This window comes from Marmota flaviventris, chromosome 10 (assembly GCF_047511675.1).
Source record: "Marmota flaviventris isolate mMarFla1 chromosome 10, mMarFla1.hap1, whole genome shotgun sequence".
Taxonomy (NCBI): domain Eukaryota; kingdom Metazoa; phylum Chordata; class Mammalia; order Rodentia; family Sciuridae; genus Marmota; species Marmota flaviventris.
Window position 1 is genome coordinate 72327456 of NC_092507.1, and position 20064 is coordinate 72347519.

Genomic DNA, 20064 nt, shown 5'->3' on the forward strand with positions numbered 1-20064 from the left:
ATATATGCTAAACTTAAGGCCAAGATCATTCTAAATTGAGAAAAATTGAAAGAATTCCCTCTAAAAATTGGAAAAGACAAGGGTGCCCTCTTTCACCACTTCTACTCAACATTGTCCTTGAAACCCTAGTCAGAGCAATTATACAGAAGAAAGAAATTAAAGGGATCCAAATTTTAAAAGGAAAAGAACTCAAATTGTCCCTATTTGCAGACGATATGATTCTATATCTAGAAGACCCAAAAAACTCCACCATGAAACTTCCAGAACTAACAAATGACTCAGCAAAATGTCAGGATATAAAATTGATACTCATAAATCAATTGTGTTCCTATACATCAGTGATAAAATCAAATGAAAGAGAAACTTGGGAAACTACCCCATTCACAATAGTCTCAAAAATATAAAATATTTGGGAGTCAATCTAACAAAATAGGTGAAAAACTTCTACAATGAAAAATACAGTACACTAAAGAAAGAAATTGAAGAAGACCTTAAAAAATAGAAGGCTCTCCCATGTTCTTGGATAGGCAGAATTAACATTGTCAAAACCACCATGCTTCCAAAAGTGTTATACACATTTAATGCAATTCCTATTAAAATACCAATGACATTCTTCACAGAACTAGAAAAAGCAATCATGCAATTCATTTGGAAAAATAAGAGGCCCAGAATAGCCAAAGCAACCATTAGCAAGAATATTGAAACAGATGGCACTACAATACCAGACCTTAAACTATATTACAGAGCAATAGTTACAAAAATGGCATGGTACTGGCACCAAAATAGACATGTAGACCTATGTGATACAGAATAGAAGACACAGAGACAAACTCATATAAATATAGTTATATCATACTACACAAAGGCAACAAAAACATACACTGGAGAAAAGATAGCCTGTTAAACAAATTGTACTGGGAATATTGAAAATCCATATGCAGCAAAATGAAATTAAACTTCTATCTCACCCTGTACAAAACTCAACTCAAAGTGGATCAAAGACTTAGGCACTAAAACAGAGACCCTGTGCCTAGTAGAAGAAAAAAGTAGGCTCAAGTCTTTATCATATCGGCTTAGAACCTGACTTCCTTAACAAGACTCCTAAAGTGCAAGAAGGCAAATTAAAAATCAATGAGTGGGATAGATTCAAAATAAAAGGCTTCTTCTCAGCAAAGAAAATGATCAATATGAAGAGAGAACCTACAGAATAGGTGAAAAATCTTTACCACATATACCTCTGAGCACTAATCTCCAGGATTCATAAAGAACTCAAAAAACTCAACACCAAAAAAGTAAATAAGCCAATCAATAAATGGGCCAAGGAACTGAACTGGCACTTCACAGAAGAAATAGGATAGGTCCACAAATATATGAAAAAAATGTTCACCATCTCTAGCAGTTAGAGAAATGCAAATTAAAACTATACCTAGATTCCTTCTCACTCCAGTCAGAATGGCAATAATAAAGAATACAAATAACATTAGATTTGGAGAGGATATGAGAAAAAGGCACACTCATACATTGCTGATGGGACTACAAGTTGGTGCAACCACTGTGGAAAGCAGTATGGGGATTTTTCAGAAACTTGGAATGGAACAACCATTTGATCCAGCTAAAATCGGCATATTATAGTGATGCAGCCACATCAATGGTTATAGCAGCTCAATTCACAATAGCTAAACTATAGAATGAGCCTGGGTGCCCTTCAACAGACGAATGGATAAAGAAAGTGTGGAACATTTACACAATGGAATACTACTCAGTCATAAAGAGAAATGAAACTATGGCATTTGCTGGTAAGTGGACAGAATTAGAGACTCTCAAGCTAAATGAAATGAGCCGATCCCAAAGAACCAAAGGCTGAATGTTTCCTCTGATATGCAGATACTAAATCACAATAAGAAGGGTTAGGGAAAATCAGAAGTACTTTGGATTAGACAAGGGGAATGAAGGGAAAGTTGGGGTAATGGGAATAGGAAAGACAGTAAAATGAATTGGACTTTACTTTCCTATGTTCATATATGAATACACAACCAATGTAATTCTATATCATGTACAACCAGAAGAATGGGAAGTTGTACTTCTTATATGTACAATATTCAAAATACATTCTACTGTCATAGATAACAAACAAGAATGAATTAAAAAATAAATCTACACGAGGTAAAAAAGAGAATGAACCCTAATGTAATGTATGGACTTTGGGCTATTATAATTTATCAATATAGGTTTGTCAATGGTAAAAATGTGTCACTTTGGTAGGGGATGATGGAACCAAGGGTAAATGCAATTTATTCAATATTTTGAAGCTGGGTCAAAAAGAAAACCTATTAATGTAACATGTCATATAAATAGATCTAAAAATAAAGAGAAACATAATTATAGATGTTGGAACTATATGATAGATCTAAAAAAAGAAATAATATATAATTATAGGTATTGGAACTACATAAGTATATGTGTTATTTTTTTAAAAAATAAGAATTGGTTGATATATTTTGTTAAATATTTATTTGTTAAAATTTATAAATATTTATTAATAGATGTTTATTTATTTAACAAAATGTATCAATCATTCCTGATTTCTAAAAAAATTAAGAAAATAGGAATTGATAGATTTATGTTTACCACAACAAAATATATGCATATTTTAATCTCAGTTCCAGCATTTACTTCACGAGGAATCTCTATATTTCCACTAAGATCAGGAGAAGGCTCAAAATGCTCACTACTTCCAACTCTCTTAACTCTCTACTAGAGAACAATGCAATTATTCAGGAGAATTAAGTTAGAAATATTAGAATTAGGAAAGAATATATAAAATTATCTCTATTTGAAAAATGATAGCAAGCCTAGGAAACTCTAAAAAATTAATAGTAAAATTAATTTAAAGGAAAAACACTAAGGTAGTAGTATGTAAAACTGGCATTGAGAAATCAACAGTATTCATACACATAAACAAAAACCTGTTGGAGAATTATAATGGCAGAGAAACTGTACTTAAAGTAGCCATGAAAAGATAAAAAAAGGAACAAATTTAACAAGAAATATGCAAAACATCTATGAGGAAAAATTTTAAATATTCCTGAAAAACACAAATAACATTTGTTGTTCTTGGAGAGGATGACTCAGCATCATAAAAATATCAAATGTTTTCTTAGTTTATAAATATGAGTTTAAGTGAATGAAATAGTATTTACTAGTAGTATTTTATTTAATAATATTGAATAATATTTTAAATGAAGCTAAATAGATTGATGCCAAAATTTATATAGATATAAAGAGAACACAAGCATGGCTAGGAAAACACTGAAAAAGAAAACTAAGAGGATTTACAGGCTTTCTAGACATTAAACATACCATAAAGCTGTTAGTATTAAAACAATGTGGTACTTGTACATAAACAACCATGCATTCAAATGGAAGAAAAATATTCTAGGACTACAAATCTTATCAAAATATATAAATATTTCACTGGAGTAACTCAGATTAACTCCTTCCCCCTTCTGTTAGACTATTTTTCTTGGTTGTTTGCTCTTTTTACCTTCTTAACTCAGGCTTCTTCCTATGATATTGGTATTATAAGCCTGACATGAGGTCAAATTCACTCTGTACTCCAAGGGTTATGCAACTCTCTTTCTTCTATATTCCAGCTGCTGTTACAAATTAAATGTTAACTGTAAAAATTTCCTAACAAAGCTTATTAGTGATTTTCTTTTGTTATTTTATACTAAAAACATTTAGAGAATTCTATGTCTGTGCCATGCTGTACTTCTTTGGTAATATAATTTCCCAAGGTTACTAAGACACAAAATTAGAGAATTTTAGGCATAGTAGGAGAATGTTATGACTTCTTCTTCCAGACTTACAGTATGAGAGAATGTAAGAAGGTTCAGAGGAGAAATGATTGGTTTTTGAGAGCCTTAACCAGTCAGTGATTAATCACTTGATGGGATTAACTGAATGTTAACTGAAGGTAGATAGGCTGTGGTTGGAGGAGGTAGGTCACTGGGGCATGCCTTTGGGGTATAAATTTTGTGTCTGGTGAGTGAAGTCTTCCTCTGCTTCCTGATCATCATATGAGCTGCTTCCCTCTGTCACAGTATTCCACCATGATGTTTTGCCTGCCTCATCTCCAGCCCTAAGGAAAGGAGACTTCCCTCTATAGACTGAAACCTCTGAAACCCTGAGCCCCAAATAGAATTTTCCTCCTCTAAAATTGTTCTTGTCAGGTCTTTTAATCAGAGCAGCAAAAAAGCTACCTAAAACACATATTAATTGTTTGAAAACACTTTATGTCTGTTGGAAAAGGTCCTTCTGCTACTAAGAATAGAAAGTTTGATTTCTTTCATTAGTGTCCTGTAGTTTTCATTGTATAGATCTTTCACCTCTTTCTTTAAGTTGATTCCTAACTATTTTTTTGAGGCTATTGTAAATGGGGTAGTTTTCCTCATTTCATTCTCAGAGGATTTGTCAATGATATACAGAAATGCCTTTGATTTATGGGTGTTGATTTTACATCCTGCTACTTTGGTGAATTCATTTACTAGTTACACAGAGATTAACCCACATAACTACAGTTATCTTTTATTAGACAAAAATGCCAAAAACATGCATTGGAGAAAAGATAGCCTCTTTAACAAATGGTGCTGGGAAAACTGGAAATCCAGATGCAAAAAAAATGAAATTAAACCCCTATCTCTCATCATGCACAAAACTCAACTCAAAGTAGATCAGGGACCTAGGAATTAAACCAGAGACTCTGCATCCAATAGAAGAAAAAGTAGGCCCTAATCTTAATCATGTGGGATTAGGCCCCAACTTCCTTAATAAGACTCTTATTGCACAAGAATTAAAACCAAGAATCAATAAATGGGATGGATTCAACTAAAAAGTTTCATTTCAGCAAAAGACACAATCTGTGAGGTAAATAGAGAGCCTACATGTTGGGAGCAAATTTTTACCCCTCACACATCAGATAGAACACTAATCTCTAAGGTATATAAAGAACTCAAAAAGCTAAGCACTAAAAAAAGACAAAACAAACAAACAAACAAACAAACAAAAAACCCAATCAATAAATGGGCCAACGACATGAACAGATATTCTCAGAAGAGGATATACAATCAATCAACAAATATATGAAAAAATGTTCATGATCTCTAGAAATTAGAGAAATGCAAATCAAAACTGCTCTAAGATATCATCTCACCCCAGTCAGAATGGTAGTTATTATGAAGACAAACAATAATAAGTGTTGGCGAGGATGTGGGGCCAAAGGTACACTCATACATTGCTGGTGGGACTGCAAATTGGTGCAGCCAATATGGAAAGCAGTATGGAGATTCTTTGGAAATATGGGAATGGAACCACCATTTGACCCAGCTATCCCTCTCCTCAGTCTATACCCAAAGGACTTAAAAAAACAGCATATTAAGGGATACAGCCACATCAATGTTTATACCAGCGCAATTCACAATAGCTAAACTGTGGAACCAACCTAGATGCTCTTTAATAGATGAATGAATTTTTAAAATGTGGCATATATACACAATGGAATATCACTCAGCAATAAAAGAGAATAAAGTCATGGCATTTGCAGGTAAATGGATGGCATTGGAGAAGATAATGCTAAGTGAAGTTAGCCAATCCCAAAAAAACAAATGCCGAATGTTTTCTCTGATATAAGGAGACTGATTCATAGTGGGTTAGGGAGGTGAAGCATGGGAGCAATAGATGAACTCTCGATAGGGCAGAGGGGTGGGAGGGAATGGGAGGGGGCAGGGGGTTAGCAAGGATAGTGGAATGTGATAGACATCATTATCCAAAGTACATGTATGAAGACATGAATTGCTGTCAACATACTTTATATACAACCAGAGGTATGAAAATTTGTGCTGTATATGTGTAATAAGAATTGAAATGCATTCTGCTGACATTTATTTTTTTTAAAATCAATAAAAAAGAATTTACTATATACTAATCACTCTTAAGCCCAATAAAAGAGTGCAAAAAAAGAAAAAAAAAGAATAGAAAGTTAAAATGTAGTTCTTTATTGTTACTGTTAACCACCATGGAGTACCTCCAAGTAATTCTGATTCAGCACTACTGGGATTGACTCTGGGCATCTGTATTTTTTTTTAAGTTCCTCAGGTAGGTGATAACAATGAATGGTAAAGATAGAAAAACATAATTCTAAAGCTACATAGCTTTATTGTCTAAAACTGAAATTACCATTTTTCTAAACAAGCTCATTCTCTATTTCTACAACATTATTGCAAGATATTATCATGTTGTACCCAGAAAACTAAAATAATATCCTTAAATCATCTCTTTTCAAAGTGCTTTCAGCACTCTTTCTCCTCATTCTCTCATATCTACACAACAGTAAAAATAACCTTCTAAAAGTGAAATCAAGTAAGATCATACTACTGCATGTTAAAGTTTCAATGGTTTCCTACTGCACTTAAAACAAAATCCAGTTTCTCCTTATTTTCTGCAAAGTACTACATGATATACCCCATATACATTTCCAATTTCACTATATATAACTTTCGATTTCATTTACACCAGTTACTCTGGCATGATTTTCATCTTGAACCAACCAGGCTTTCTGAAACTTGTCATGGGTACAGACAGTTCCTTTGTCCTACATTGATGACAGTGATGGTGGTAGCTAATATTTATTAAGTGCTTCCTATTAACCAGATACTGAAGTGTTTTACATGTATTAATGTGTATAAAACATCAACTTTATGAGTTTGGTACTATTAATAGTTTCATTATAAAAAAGAAGAAAGGCATAGAGTTTATGATACTCAGGCTAATTCCTCAACTTACATTCAAAATATATTAAATCTAAAATACTGTATTATTTTTTAGATTTTAATTTAAACATTTTATTGCCAGCTAATTAACAAAAACTGTCATAGGAGTATATACCTAAACTTCATAATTTTGACTTCTAATAAAATTACTTTTATTGAATTATAGTTTGGTAGTATGATGTCAATCTATACTGACAAACGAAAATCACAGAGACTTAATGTCACGTATTGCTATCCTCCTTTTGAACAATGAACATGCTATTATCCAAGTGAGAGGAGAATCATATAGCTGATGTATTTCATTGCTATGGCCAGTAGGAATTTGGAGTTTAAATCAAAATCCATCTTTAATAAAATGTACAAGAATTTTTGGCCATATTTTGGAAAAAAGTCTCAACCTTAACACAATTCAGAAATATTTTATAAGCCCTCACTCATTCCTCTACTCAGTTTTCATGGAAGTCCTCAAGATTCTCCCTCCATCATATTATATTATATTCTGGGACTTAAGTGTCCTACTTGCAAAAACACAGAACCTATCCTATTTGTTGTCTTTCAAACTCATTCTCCCTTTGAAACAAATCCCCACACTTATGGTCAGTGTAACTCATTTTTGTTTTTAATCTTCCTTGCTTTTCATGAATTTGTCTATAAATTTCCCTCTAAGTGTTGATTTAGGTGCAACACTCAAATTTTTACAGTGATTTGTACTTATTCAGTTCTATGTGTTTTTAAATTTCCATTGTGATTTGGTTTTCCTCTCTCTCCAGTCCATGAATTACTTAGGAGTATGCTTTTCAGTTGCCAAAATTTATTTTATTGCCCTTTTATTACCAACTTAAAACTGAAGCCTTCTGGGTGTGAGTGTCCAGATATAGTATTTTCATACCTAGTATCAAGAACTTTCCTGAAACAATTTCACCTATTACAATTACTTCATGTAATCTCTATGTAGATGATTATCTAATATGTATCTCTAATCTACTCTTCTTAGAGTCAGGTCTTCGGTTTCTATATACTTTTTTTCCTGGTTTCTCCTCCCTCCTTTATTATCCTTCTGGCTATCATATATATGTCTCATGAAGCACAAGTCTCATACTTCTATTCACTTGCTTAGAAAACTTTGGTCAATGCCTACAAGATAAAATCTAAATTTAGCACAATACATAATTTACCTGAGAAAATTCATCCACTATTCAAGTAGAAACTTATAGCTTTGATTTTCTATTAAACATATTACATTAAATTTTTGCACCTGCAAATCTATTAAAAGCCTAAGGTTGAGAAAGTTGGGATAAATGTATTGCCTCATGTATGGTTGCCTGTGTTCTATTTTTATGAGCTAGAAGAAGTCATATTCCTTGGATTAGGTCTTGTTCCCCAAAACAATCTCATACTAATTCATGAGAGAGAACAGATTATATCTTCAGGTCTATGAAAACACAGGTGAAGCTGAAGAATTGTATAGAGTATAGTCTGACACGGTGGGGCTCAAGATCTTTTATTAGTAGTGCAGAAACAAAATCATGGAGACAATGTTTTAAATGTTGAGGGCAGATCCTAACATTTCAAAGGATACAGAGAAGAAAGAAACATGTTTGTAAGACCAAGCAGCAAGTGAAAACATAGTTCATACATCCTTAATCAAGCTTTATGTGAAAGAAGAAAATAGCCCAAAATCAAGAGAAAACCAGGAATTCACACAGTCCTTCCTAGGGCATATACCACTTGTAATTGTAGTTTAACTTAGCAATTCACAGTCATTATGATAACCTTTTAAAATAAAGTTAAATTAGATTCTGTATCTTTAATATGAGAAGACAGGCAAATGTTATTTATTTAAGAAGAGTTTTCATTAAAAGTGCTTAAAAATGAAAGAATGTAGGTTCTTAGAAAGAGATAAATTTTTATTATTCTGAAGACAATTTCCTCCATCTCAGAATGATGACATTAAAATGCTGCTGTGTTTTACTTCCTATTACCTTTTTATCAATAAAAGTAGGTATAATGTAGTTTTTTAGATTTTTGAACTATCATTATGGAAGGTGTTTTTAAATTAGAAATAAAGACATTAATTAGTTAAAGAAGTTAGTAAGTCTCCCCAAACAGCAATGGAATAAGTAGTGGATTTCATCTTTTACAAAGAGAGGGAGAAGGCATCAGTCTATAACTATCCTTGAAATTGCCTACTGTTTTGCCACTATTGGGACACTACTCTGATTTATTTATTCTGAAGCCAACTCATGTCCTCAGTTTTACTACTGCAACTAGTCTGAATTAGATGTGTATGTATGTGCATGCACGTGTGTATATTTTGGTATGTATACCCAAGACTAGGGTAAGGTTCAGAAGCTTTAACTCACGTAATAGATTTTAAAAAGTCCAAATGTTTTATCTCAGAAGCTCACAATCTATGCATACTTACAGAAAAGAAAGCTGTTCTATATCAAGCATAAAACCAAAGTCCAAATTTTAAAGAATATACAAGCAAATTTGATATATGTAGTGCAGACTTAATTATGTTTATTCTAAAATATGAGATACAAATGACATGCATATATAACAAGAATTAGAAGAATTCTGCACTAATATTTCAATTTATGTCCCAGAATTTGATTTCACGCTACAAGTATGTGTTATTAATAGATGGCTTTGTGGAACAAATACATCTGCTATGGAATGATCAGGATGAAAATGAGGCTAATATAGGTCAAACATTCCTAATATAAAAATCTAAAATATGAAATATTCCAAAATCTGAAACTTCTTGAGAGCCAACAATGGTACAACAATTGGAAAATTCATACCTGATCCCCTATCACAGTCAAAACACATGTGAACTAAAAGTATATAAAGTTATCTTTGGACTATGTGTATAAAGTATATAAGAAACAAAAACGAATTTTGTGTTCAGATTTGGTTTCTATTCCTAAGATAGCTCATTATTAATATGTAAGTATTCCAAAATTTGAAAAAAAACAAGATGTAAAATACTTCTGATTCCACAAATTTAAGATAAGGGATAGTTAATAACTATTTTCTTAGGAGCACTCATCACTGTTGGGTATCTCCTGAATTAATAGAACACAATTTACTCTAGACTTTTTATAGAGTTAAACTTTAGAAAAAATTTTCTTCAGCTTACTATATAATATAGAACACATTCTATCAATTGTTTAATTTCCACCATTATTGTTTCAATTTCATTATCTTTCCATCAATATTTTACCTCTGGTCCTGGGGGGCCAATTGGTCCTTTGGGTCCTGGGTCACCTGATTGACCCTAAAGAGGGAAGAGGAGAATCAAAATATATATGTTAGCTTAATAAATGGAACTAGAAGAGGAAACAAGTATATTACAAATAGCATTCAATATATTATGCCCAACAAAGTTTTAATGACTTTTCAGAGTCTTAATTTGTAACTATCATCACTGTGAAATTTATTTAAGTAAAATGTTTATGGATAATACATATTTACTCTTAACTGTTAGACATACAAATTTATGAGTTAAGTGCTCAAATCAAGAGAAAAAAAGTGTGTGTGTGTGTGTGTGTGTGTGTGTGTGTGTTGCCTAGAGCTAGAAAAATAAAGTTTGACTCAAAGAGGTAGGGAATTTTAGATGAAGAATTGCTTTTCTAAATAATCAAAGCCTTTAAACTGTTTCTGAAAATTCTTTTCTCCCATTTTAATGTCCTGATTTAATATTTAAGACTCACTGGGATTGAAATCCTTGTTGCTTAATCTCTCTAAACCTGTCTTCTCATCAGTAAAATAGGAATAACAACACTACTGACATTTTCATAGAGTCGTTTTGAGGATTAAATGAGACAATATATGTAAAGTGATAAGCACAGTACCTAGCACTTAGAAAGTATAAATATTCATTAAACATTAACCAAGTTTAAAATCATTTATCTCTCTTTTCATATCCTTGCTCCTCTTCTGGCTGATATTTGAAACTCCTACATGGTTGTGATCCTCTAATTAAAGTTTGAAGATTTTGATTTCAGTATTTTAGAAGACATTCACATGTGAAATCAGGGATGGAAAGGAAAAAGAAGTGGTATAAAGTCTGAAACCAGAGAAGGCTGACAAAGCTCTCAAGAGATAAAGTTCAGAAAAGGGAAGGTCAGTAGTCTAAGGATACCCTTAGTTATGAAAGAAAAACTATTGAATTCATTATTTTTCTCATATTAAATTTGTATTTGAGCTTCAAATTTGATTTAAGTGGACTTCAGATCACATAAAACTACAAGTTGCAATATAAGATTACACATTTTTAAAGAACCAGAGCACAATTTCCTATATGTACTGATTCAATTCTCAGTGCTAAGGTACCTGGATGTAAAAGAGGACACGACTACTGCAATCACATCCAGAGTCTGGTAATGAAATATCATTCAAAGACCCATTTAAGTTCTCAGTTCCAAATAAACAAAAACTGTGATTCATCAGAATCGGTACATAGGGAGTCTTAAATTCTAAAAATGACAAGTATCCCTCTCAGAGATGGAGTTCTCACTGGGGACCTCTAGTGGCAAAATCCAGCCAGACCCTAACTTCACAAGCATTTAGGAAAAATGACTAGCCTAGCCATTGTTTTCAGAAAAGTTAAGTAACAACCAAATATTTAAAAACATAAATTGTGGAATAATTTTATTCATTATAATAATAATAATTTTATGTGGAATAATTTTATTCATTATAATAATAATAATTCTTTGTTTTATAAAACCTCAGTTGCAAGTTTATTGTAAATGTCACCTTTCCTTCACAAAAACTTGAGTTTTCAAGTAACTTAGAGATGAAATAACATTAGGTACATCTTTATAAATGACAAAGACTTCTTATTTAAAAATGGAAAAGAAGTTATAATTGTCTTTTTTCTCTATCTCAGGGAAAGAGTATTTTCTAACACTTTCAGAGTGGTAGTTTTCTCTATTTTTATTTTTTTGAATACTTGAAGAACAAAAGCTTCCTTATTCCAGAATGTACAAACCTCCCAGATCAGGAAATTCTTATATCTAGAAAATATTCTTTCATATTATAACTTAGATCCACTTGAAAATAATTCCAGTCACATCAAAATCTTTGATGAAAGAAAACCAAAAGCAGGACATATAAAATATGAAAGACATCATATAACTTTAGCATTTTTTCCATGATAGTTAGTAGGTACTAACTTGTATAATTGGGTATGTAAGTTTTTTCTTAATAACTGATTCTGTATAGGCAATACTTCATCAAGTAGGAGTCTCCTTCCTTAATGAGGGAAGGTATCTAGGTTAAACATCTTTTGTATTAATACAAAGGATACAGTGAGAGACCAAAGACAAGTTCATTTTACTAATATTAATCACGAGTCTCCACCCAATTTTGAGCTGAAAGTAAATATTTTTCAAAGGTTTGATAAAAGTAACAAAAATTGTCAATTATCTCCCTACCAAAGTAATCCTGGCTATTAATGTTTTTAGAATAGTACAGAAGGGTATAAAATGAGTATGAAGTCAGTAAAATCCTAATTATTACCATCTCTTGTTCTCTGCCCTAAAAGAACCTCATTAGCACTTACTGTGATTTCTTTTAGGAAAAAAATATTACGACAATGATGAAGGTTGTTATGGTTTGGATATGAGGTGTCCCCCAAAGCTCCTGTGTTATTGCAGGAATATTCAGAGGTGAGATAATTAGATAGTGAGACCTATAACCTAATCAGTCCATCCAGTTTGAATGCACTGACTGGGTGGTAACTGCAGGCACAAGGGGTATGGCTGGAGGAGGTGGGCCATGCCCTGGAAGGGTTCATCCAGGGACATGCCTTGGAAGGGTTCATCTTCCCTGTGGTCCTTTCCTTTTCCATTTCTCTGCTTCCTGGTTACCATGAATGGAGTCATGCTCCTCCACCATGGCCTTCCAACATGATGTTCTGTCTCACCTTGAACCAAGAACAATGGACTTGGCCGACCAAATCTCTGGGACTTTAAGCCAAAATAAAATTTTCCTCCTCTAAGTTGTTATTTTGTATATTTTGGTCAAAGTGATGAAAAGCTGACCAACACAGAGGTAAAATAAGGTATTTTGACTTTTTCTTTAGATTATAGCAATAGTAGTAGGCACTATTACTAAGAGACAGAAATATCATAGAGTCACAGAGCTACAGGAATTCTGAAACATACATATTCTAACATGAGAAATCGGATCTATGGTAAATCAATGACAAGATCATGGCAGGTCAAATGTCAGAGTTGAGAACTAGAAACCAAATCTCCATCTCTCATACATACTCTATTCTATATTCTATTATATTGTTTAGAATCATCCTTGAAAAACATAAGCTATTTGTTACTTAGCTTCATGACCGATTCTCATGCCCTATTTATACACTTTGAAATTACTAAGATTTGACTCTAGGGCACAATTCTGGGATACAAGATTAATTGGGTTGACTGCCATAAGCCCAGGATAAAAAAACCAGTAAAAGCAAAGGTTGCTGGGCTGGGGTTGTAGCTCAGTGGTGGAGCGCTTGACTCACACGTGTGACACCAGAGTCGATCCTCAGCACCACATAAAAATAAATAAACAAAATAAAGACATTTAAACAAAAAAAGCAAAGGTTGCCCACCAACATGCCATCAGAAAAAGAGATCCCAAAATTTGTTTTTGTATGGAAATACACACACACACACACACACATTTACATATATACACACATACACACATGCTGTCACAATTAGATGTTACAAAGAAGGGAGTGCCTAAATTTCTAAATAGTGCTTCAGGAGATGAGAAATGAACAATCCTTAGATGACATTGTGGAGTTAGAGGCAACACAATAAATTGCTCAGGAAAGTGATATTTTTAAATGTATATTTTAATTCTAATTTTTCTAATTAATATCATCTACATCTTTATAGAGTTGTAATCAATATTAAAACAATCTTAAAATATTAAGCCCTAAAATAGTATGGTACAGTGGTTAAAGCATAGGCTGTAACATTCCTGATAACCTAGGTCTTCCCAGGTGGTCAGTGACTATAAGACCCTGGGAAAGTTACTTAATGCCCTGTGTCTCAATATCCTTAATCTATAAAACAGGAGTAATAAGAGTACCAACTTCACAGGATTGTTGTATTAAATGAGATGTATAATTCTTAGAATACCACCTGAAACTTTATAAATAATAAATATTAACTATAACAATTATCATTTTTAATATTGAGATATTTTTTGACTCATGCTTTAATTATTCTAGTTTAATTATTAAATAATTTTAGTTTTATAAATTTAACTATATGTTAAGTTTTATAAATATAACTATATGTTAACTGCAACATAAAGTGTCTTTTCCTTTCAACTAGTTAATGCATGAAGGTTAGAAAAACAACAGGGAATTAGAACACTTGGGCTACAACAATGTGACATGTTCTTTTTTTTTTTTTCAGAAATATTCCCTTAATGATACTGATTTAGAAAACTTATTTAGAGTGCTTTAAAATTTCTGATTTAAAAGCCCATTGTTTTGTTAAGTAGTCTATAATAAATCATTGGAAGGAATAATTTAATCAAGATCTTTAGGGATCAAAGAAACTTGGCTTTGGCCTAGGGTAGGGAAGGTTGGAGCGTCTATGGAATATGAGATGAAAACCTGAGGAATTAGTTATGTTCTAAAACTGAACAAGGTTCAGTTTAGCTATGTTCTAAAACTGTTGAGCTATATCCTACTTCTTATATTCTACCAACATCAAAAGTATCAATTCTCATGCCATGACATGCACTCTGCTAATCAGAACAAAGGTGAAAGTTAAAACTTACTGAAGGTCCTGGCTTTCCTCTGATGCCTGGTGGTCCTGGCAGACCAATAGTACCCTAAAGAAAGAGAACAGTAGAGAGAAAAGAAAACTATTATATCACAAAACGCAAATATCTCTATTAGTAAACTACAAGAACATTCATGGGAGTATTTTAAGTAAAATTTAGAAAACCAATTCCAAACAAGGACTTAAAACCATACTAATACCATATCCTAACAAAATAGATAATTAAAATATCGAGTACTCCTTTATTTTGAATTTGTTTTTTTCACATTTATATAAAATTAATGGTTGAGACCAGAAACGTTGGTACACGCCTATAATCCCAGTGAATTATGAGGCTGAGGCAGAAGGATGGCAAGTTTGAGGTCAGATTCAGCAACTTAATGATTCTGTGTCTCATTAAAAATACAAAGGGCTAGCAATGGAGCTCAGTGATAAAGCACCTCTGAGTTCAGCACCTCTGAGTTCAACCCCTAGTTCCAAAAAACAAAATAAATAAAAAAATTTAATGGTATACAAGTTACCTTGTCTCCAGGATATCCTGGTTCTCCTGGTTCCCCTGCAATGCCTTGTTCACCCTAGAGTACAATTCATACAGAATCATAAAAATTATAAATATGACAATATTATAAAAAAGTACTAATTATAGAAGAAAAATTTCTCTATTTTTCCTCCTTCTAAGAAAAATTAATATAATTGATAGTATAGATGCTATGGATAAAAATTTTGAGATATTTCATGAGGTGACATTCATCTTTCAATATTTCTCTAAATATGTAACCTCTTCTAGAAACTTAAGTTCTGTTGATTTGGTAAAAAAGACATGTGTAGAAATATCACTATGGTAATGTTAATATTTAAATCACCTTATCACCTTTGATTCCAGGTAGCCCCTTATTTCCTGAAAGACCCTAAAAAAGAAAAAGAAAAAGGTGATATCTTTTAATATCATGGAGAGATTAAAGGGAAATATCCGTTATTCATAGAGAACCATACCATTGGGCCAGGAATTCCAGAAGGTCCAATCGGTCCCACAGGACCAACATTGCCCTGAAAAGCAGTTTAAAAAAAAAGGAATCAGTAAGCATTCACTAGGATTAGAAAGAATATGGGAAAATTAATTAATAAACTAATGAACCCAGAGCAGTTCATCTCACTAAGCTCCCACAGTGTCCTGTTCTTCAACTATCTCTTAAACCCTGTACATTTTAAATATTACCAATCTTTTATACTTTCATGCAAACCATCCTATTTTTTTTAATTCTTCTCATACTTATCTGGCCTATAAGGATCTTTTTCTCCTTTGAACACCCACTTATTGTTCATGATGTTCATTTTGTAATATTTCTCCAAATAGGAAACATCTAGGTAGAAATATTTTAGTGTCATGCTCCCAGGAAGTAGTCAATAAATACTTCACTTATTTATCTTAGAATTTTAATTTGCTCATTTCAGCAAATATTCACTGAGCTGTTACTATGTGCCAGGCATTACAATGATTTGATCTGTGATTTGAAAATTGCAGAATGAGAAAATTTATAATGCTTTTAAGGATAAATAAAGCAATAGACACAAAGTTGTATTTTATGGATTTACAGCATTAATTCATCACTTAATACTTATTGATTATAATACATGCAAAACATTATAGTTTTAAAGAAACAATAAAAGGTAGAGTGTCTGTCATCAAGGTTCTCAACTTAATGTTTCAATTCCTTAAAAACAGAAGTACTACTATTGTCTCCACAAGCTAAAAATATAGAACAACTCCCTCAACATATCCTCTTAGAAAACAAAGGACAAATAGCAACAAAGGAGTATCTGAAGGAAAAATTTGAAAAAAAAAATATGGGCAAAAAAATCCCTTGATGGTTTGGAGATCAGGTATAGTTTGTGTCACTGAGCCTCTTTTTCCCTCTTTCTCTCATCTGTCCTGGGTCCCATATCATTCTTTGCCCTGAAAGATAAAACAGTTATAAATCTTTCCTCTATGGTTTTCAAATGTTAAAAAAACTTTTGAAGTTTTATTTGTAGTCAGGCATGATGGTATGTGCCTGTAGTCTTAGCTACTCTGGAGGTTGAGACAAGAGGACTGCTTGTACCTGAGTTTAAGGCCCGCCTGGGAAACATACTGAATCCCTAACTTATAAAAAACAAAACATAACAAAATAAAACAAAAAACCAAATAGTTGTATTTGTGAAATTCTTATAGTGTTGCCCTTTTAGTTAGAATTCACGTTTCTCAGGCTAGCATCCCAAGGCCCTCTCTATCAGGCTTCTGCCAACTTTCTAGTCTCCCCACTTTGCATTTGTCCCTTTTCTCCCTGTACATCTCCCTCTCCCAGTTTCTACTTTCTTGCTATAATGGACTGTTTTCTATTCTTGGAACATGCTTCCCATATCATATGCATTGAGCCTTTGAAGATTTCAGAACTGGAAGGCCCTGGTGGCATCCTACTTAGAATACTGTACTGTATATTTCTCCCTCTTTCTCCCCTGAATTTGTGCATTCTGTGAGAAAGTTTCATCCATTTTTTTTATTTCCCAGACTCAACATAATAACTGGTACATAGGAGTTTTGAAAGAAAATGTGGAATGAATACTGAATAAGTTAGTTAATTTATAATTTCTAGAGTTCTATCTCCCGACATAACAGAACATTTATAATATTCTGCATTTATATAACACAAATTTCAGAATGGAAAATATGACATTTTTACTTTGGATGAGTCTTAAAGTCTGAGAAATGTAACTAAGACAAATTACTTCCAACATGTTTAAACCTGAAATGTATGGGACAGTTAGAGGCAAAGGATAATTCTTTTCAACTTAATAAATATGCAATATGAATATATCATTGCTTGTAATTCCAAATTCTTTAAATAGGAAACAGTTATTCACAGTTCATAGCTTTAAAACTTATGATAGTTTCAAAACACCTAATAAATATCTCTGTTTAGTAATTATACAGAAATAATCCATGTAAGTTTGGAAAGCAATATCTTACAAAACAAGGAAAAAAGTCTTTACAGTGTATTATTGGATTTTAAAGACAATATAATATTTTAAATTTTATTTCAGTAAATATGTTACTGTGCTTAAGCTGGCATTTTCAAGTGAATGTACTTTGTACGTATAACATTCTATTTTACTTTTTAGTGACACTAAGAGAAAAATTATAAAATACTAAATAATGGGAGATATAAAAAATATGTCATAAAACATTAGTAAAATACAAAGTATATAAAAATTGAATGGTAAAGTTTAGAATTTCCAAGAAACACCAAGCATATTACAAGTTATGTGGAAAATACTTGTTCCAAAGATTTGTGGCCTTCAGATAGTAATCCATTAAAGCTGAAGAGAAGTTTTCAACTCATAAAGGTAACCTAAAGGTTCTTCAGCATTCCCTATCACACTCCTCTTCCATGGGAAGACGGAACAGATAGAAGAAATACTTTCAAGCACTGGAGCAGCCACTGGGCAATTAATAAAAGTTCATATGAGTGTACTGAGGAAAGAACTGGGAGTTCCACACTGGGCTTTTCAACTGTACCCACCAAACTAACAGGCAATAATCATTGTTACTACTGTAAATTGATAAAGCAAATGACAGTAACTACCTAGTGCATGGAAAAAAAATGTAGATAAAGTAGTAGCACCTATTAGGTCTGCTAAAAGGAATGCCTGAGAGGTAAGGTGGAGGCTGTAACACTGGACAAATGTTCTATGCAATGTAAAGGTTCTTCATAATTATTCCCAATTACTTTCAAAACCTCACCTTCCATTCTGCTCCTGACTACCCTGCTTTTCTAGGCTATAATCCCACTGCTCCTCTTTCCATTTCCCAAACATTCCTATTTCCCCCATCTTCTGTATGTTTGAACATAGCATTCTTCTGCCTAAAGAACACTTTTCCCTTTCCCATTTACTCACTTATACACAATATTTAAGATACAGTTAAAAAAGGCTTCTACAAAGACAAAACAGATTACTATCTTCTCAGTAGTTTTGCATTTAGTCAACTGTTGCAATAATCAGAATGTATGAAACTGATGGTTTCTCTTTCTGTGTTATTAGATTGTAATTTTGACCCCTTGCCAAAAAAAAAAAAAAAAAAAAAGTAAAGTAAAAAGAATCTTAACTTGTTCATACTTTCAGGCCTTGTTTAGAATTTGATAAATCAGCAGGTACTCATATAATTTTGATTTAAAAAAATTAATGAATATGAAATGAAAGTAATAGTATTTGCCTTATTTACATTAAAACTCTTTGAGGAGCAAATGACTATGTAAGTGAAATGACTTTGAAAAGTATAAAGTTCTGTCTTTACCAATGTAGATGAGATGAGAATTACAAATATGATTGCTAGTATCTTTGGCCATTCCATTTTCTGTAGAATCTCTTTCCATCTACTGAAGGGTGAGTAGAGAAGGAGAAAGGATAGAAAAGCCAGTTATTTTTTTCTGGGCACATGTGCCAGGAACTGTACTACAACTTGGAGCTGAAAGATGAGTAAGAGTCTTTTTTTTTAAAAAAAGGAATTTATATGAGATGAATGGATATGTTAATCTGTTTCGCTAAGATTACTATTTTAGTCTATATATATAATGTTGTAAATCTCAAATATACACAATGAAATGTATTTTTATAAAACCAAATAAATAACAATAAGAAGGAGTTAAGCAGAAAACTAGAGGTACAATATTTCAGGTAGACATTCGATATGCAAAGGTTTTGTAATAGAGACACTACTGAAAAGTGAACAAACTTTTCTTGTGCACAAAGAATATGTCCTCAAGATGCAGATAAGAACCAACCAAAGCTAGGCCACATTAATTTTGGTCTTAACCCTAAGAGTTATTACAGAAGTTTTTAGCTAATCAACTTAAGATTAATATATTAATTAAGAATTTTTAACTGCATATTTTAGTCTAACTCCTTTCACCTACCCATTGATAAGGTCTGACTGCTGCTTACAGGCTTTTTTCTATCCTGAGGACACAAACAAGCAAACTGATTCATTCCATCTTTACTAAGACTTTAAAAAATTTCATGAGTTAGACAATATACACTTTATGTCCTGACTAAGATCTTTAATCTAACAGATATAAATACATGAACACAATTGGAATGGAAAACAATTATTATTTTAGCATATCATAAAGGAAGAATAAATTTTAAGGAAGTGGTAAAGCACACAAAATTTTGGACTATGGACTTTGATTATCTGGCTTAAATCTGGGTTAAATACTTATAAACTAACTGGTCCTGGGTTGTTTGGAGAATTATATGACAACAATGTATGTGAGATGCTATTGCTAATTTTATAATTACTACTACTATTAATATTACTAACATGCAAGAGAAAGGTTAAGATGTCTTAGACTCACTTAGCCTTCTTGAGTCTAAATCCTATA

At 32.4% G+C, this 20064-nt stretch overlaps 1 protein-coding gene across 1 annotated transcript in view; it reads right to left on the reverse strand.

Annotated features, from left to right (window-relative positions):
• The window catches only part of Col24a1 (collagen type XXIV alpha 1 chain), a 379962-nt gene that overhangs the window by 235615 nt on the left and 124283 nt on the right, over positions 1-20064 (reverse strand). Inside the window, exons 14-18 of the mRNA XM_071618609.1 lie at positions 15641-15694; positions 15511-15555; positions 15169-15222; positions 14643-14696; positions 10057-10110 (exon numbers count right to left, since the gene is read on the reverse strand). Of these exons, the coding sequence (XP_071474710.1) occupies positions 10057-10110; positions 14643-14696; positions 15169-15222; positions 15511-15555; positions 15641-15694 (261 nt within the window). The remainder of the gene's footprint in view (positions 1-10056; positions 10111-14642; positions 14697-15168; positions 15223-15510; positions 15556-15640; positions 15695-20064) is intronic.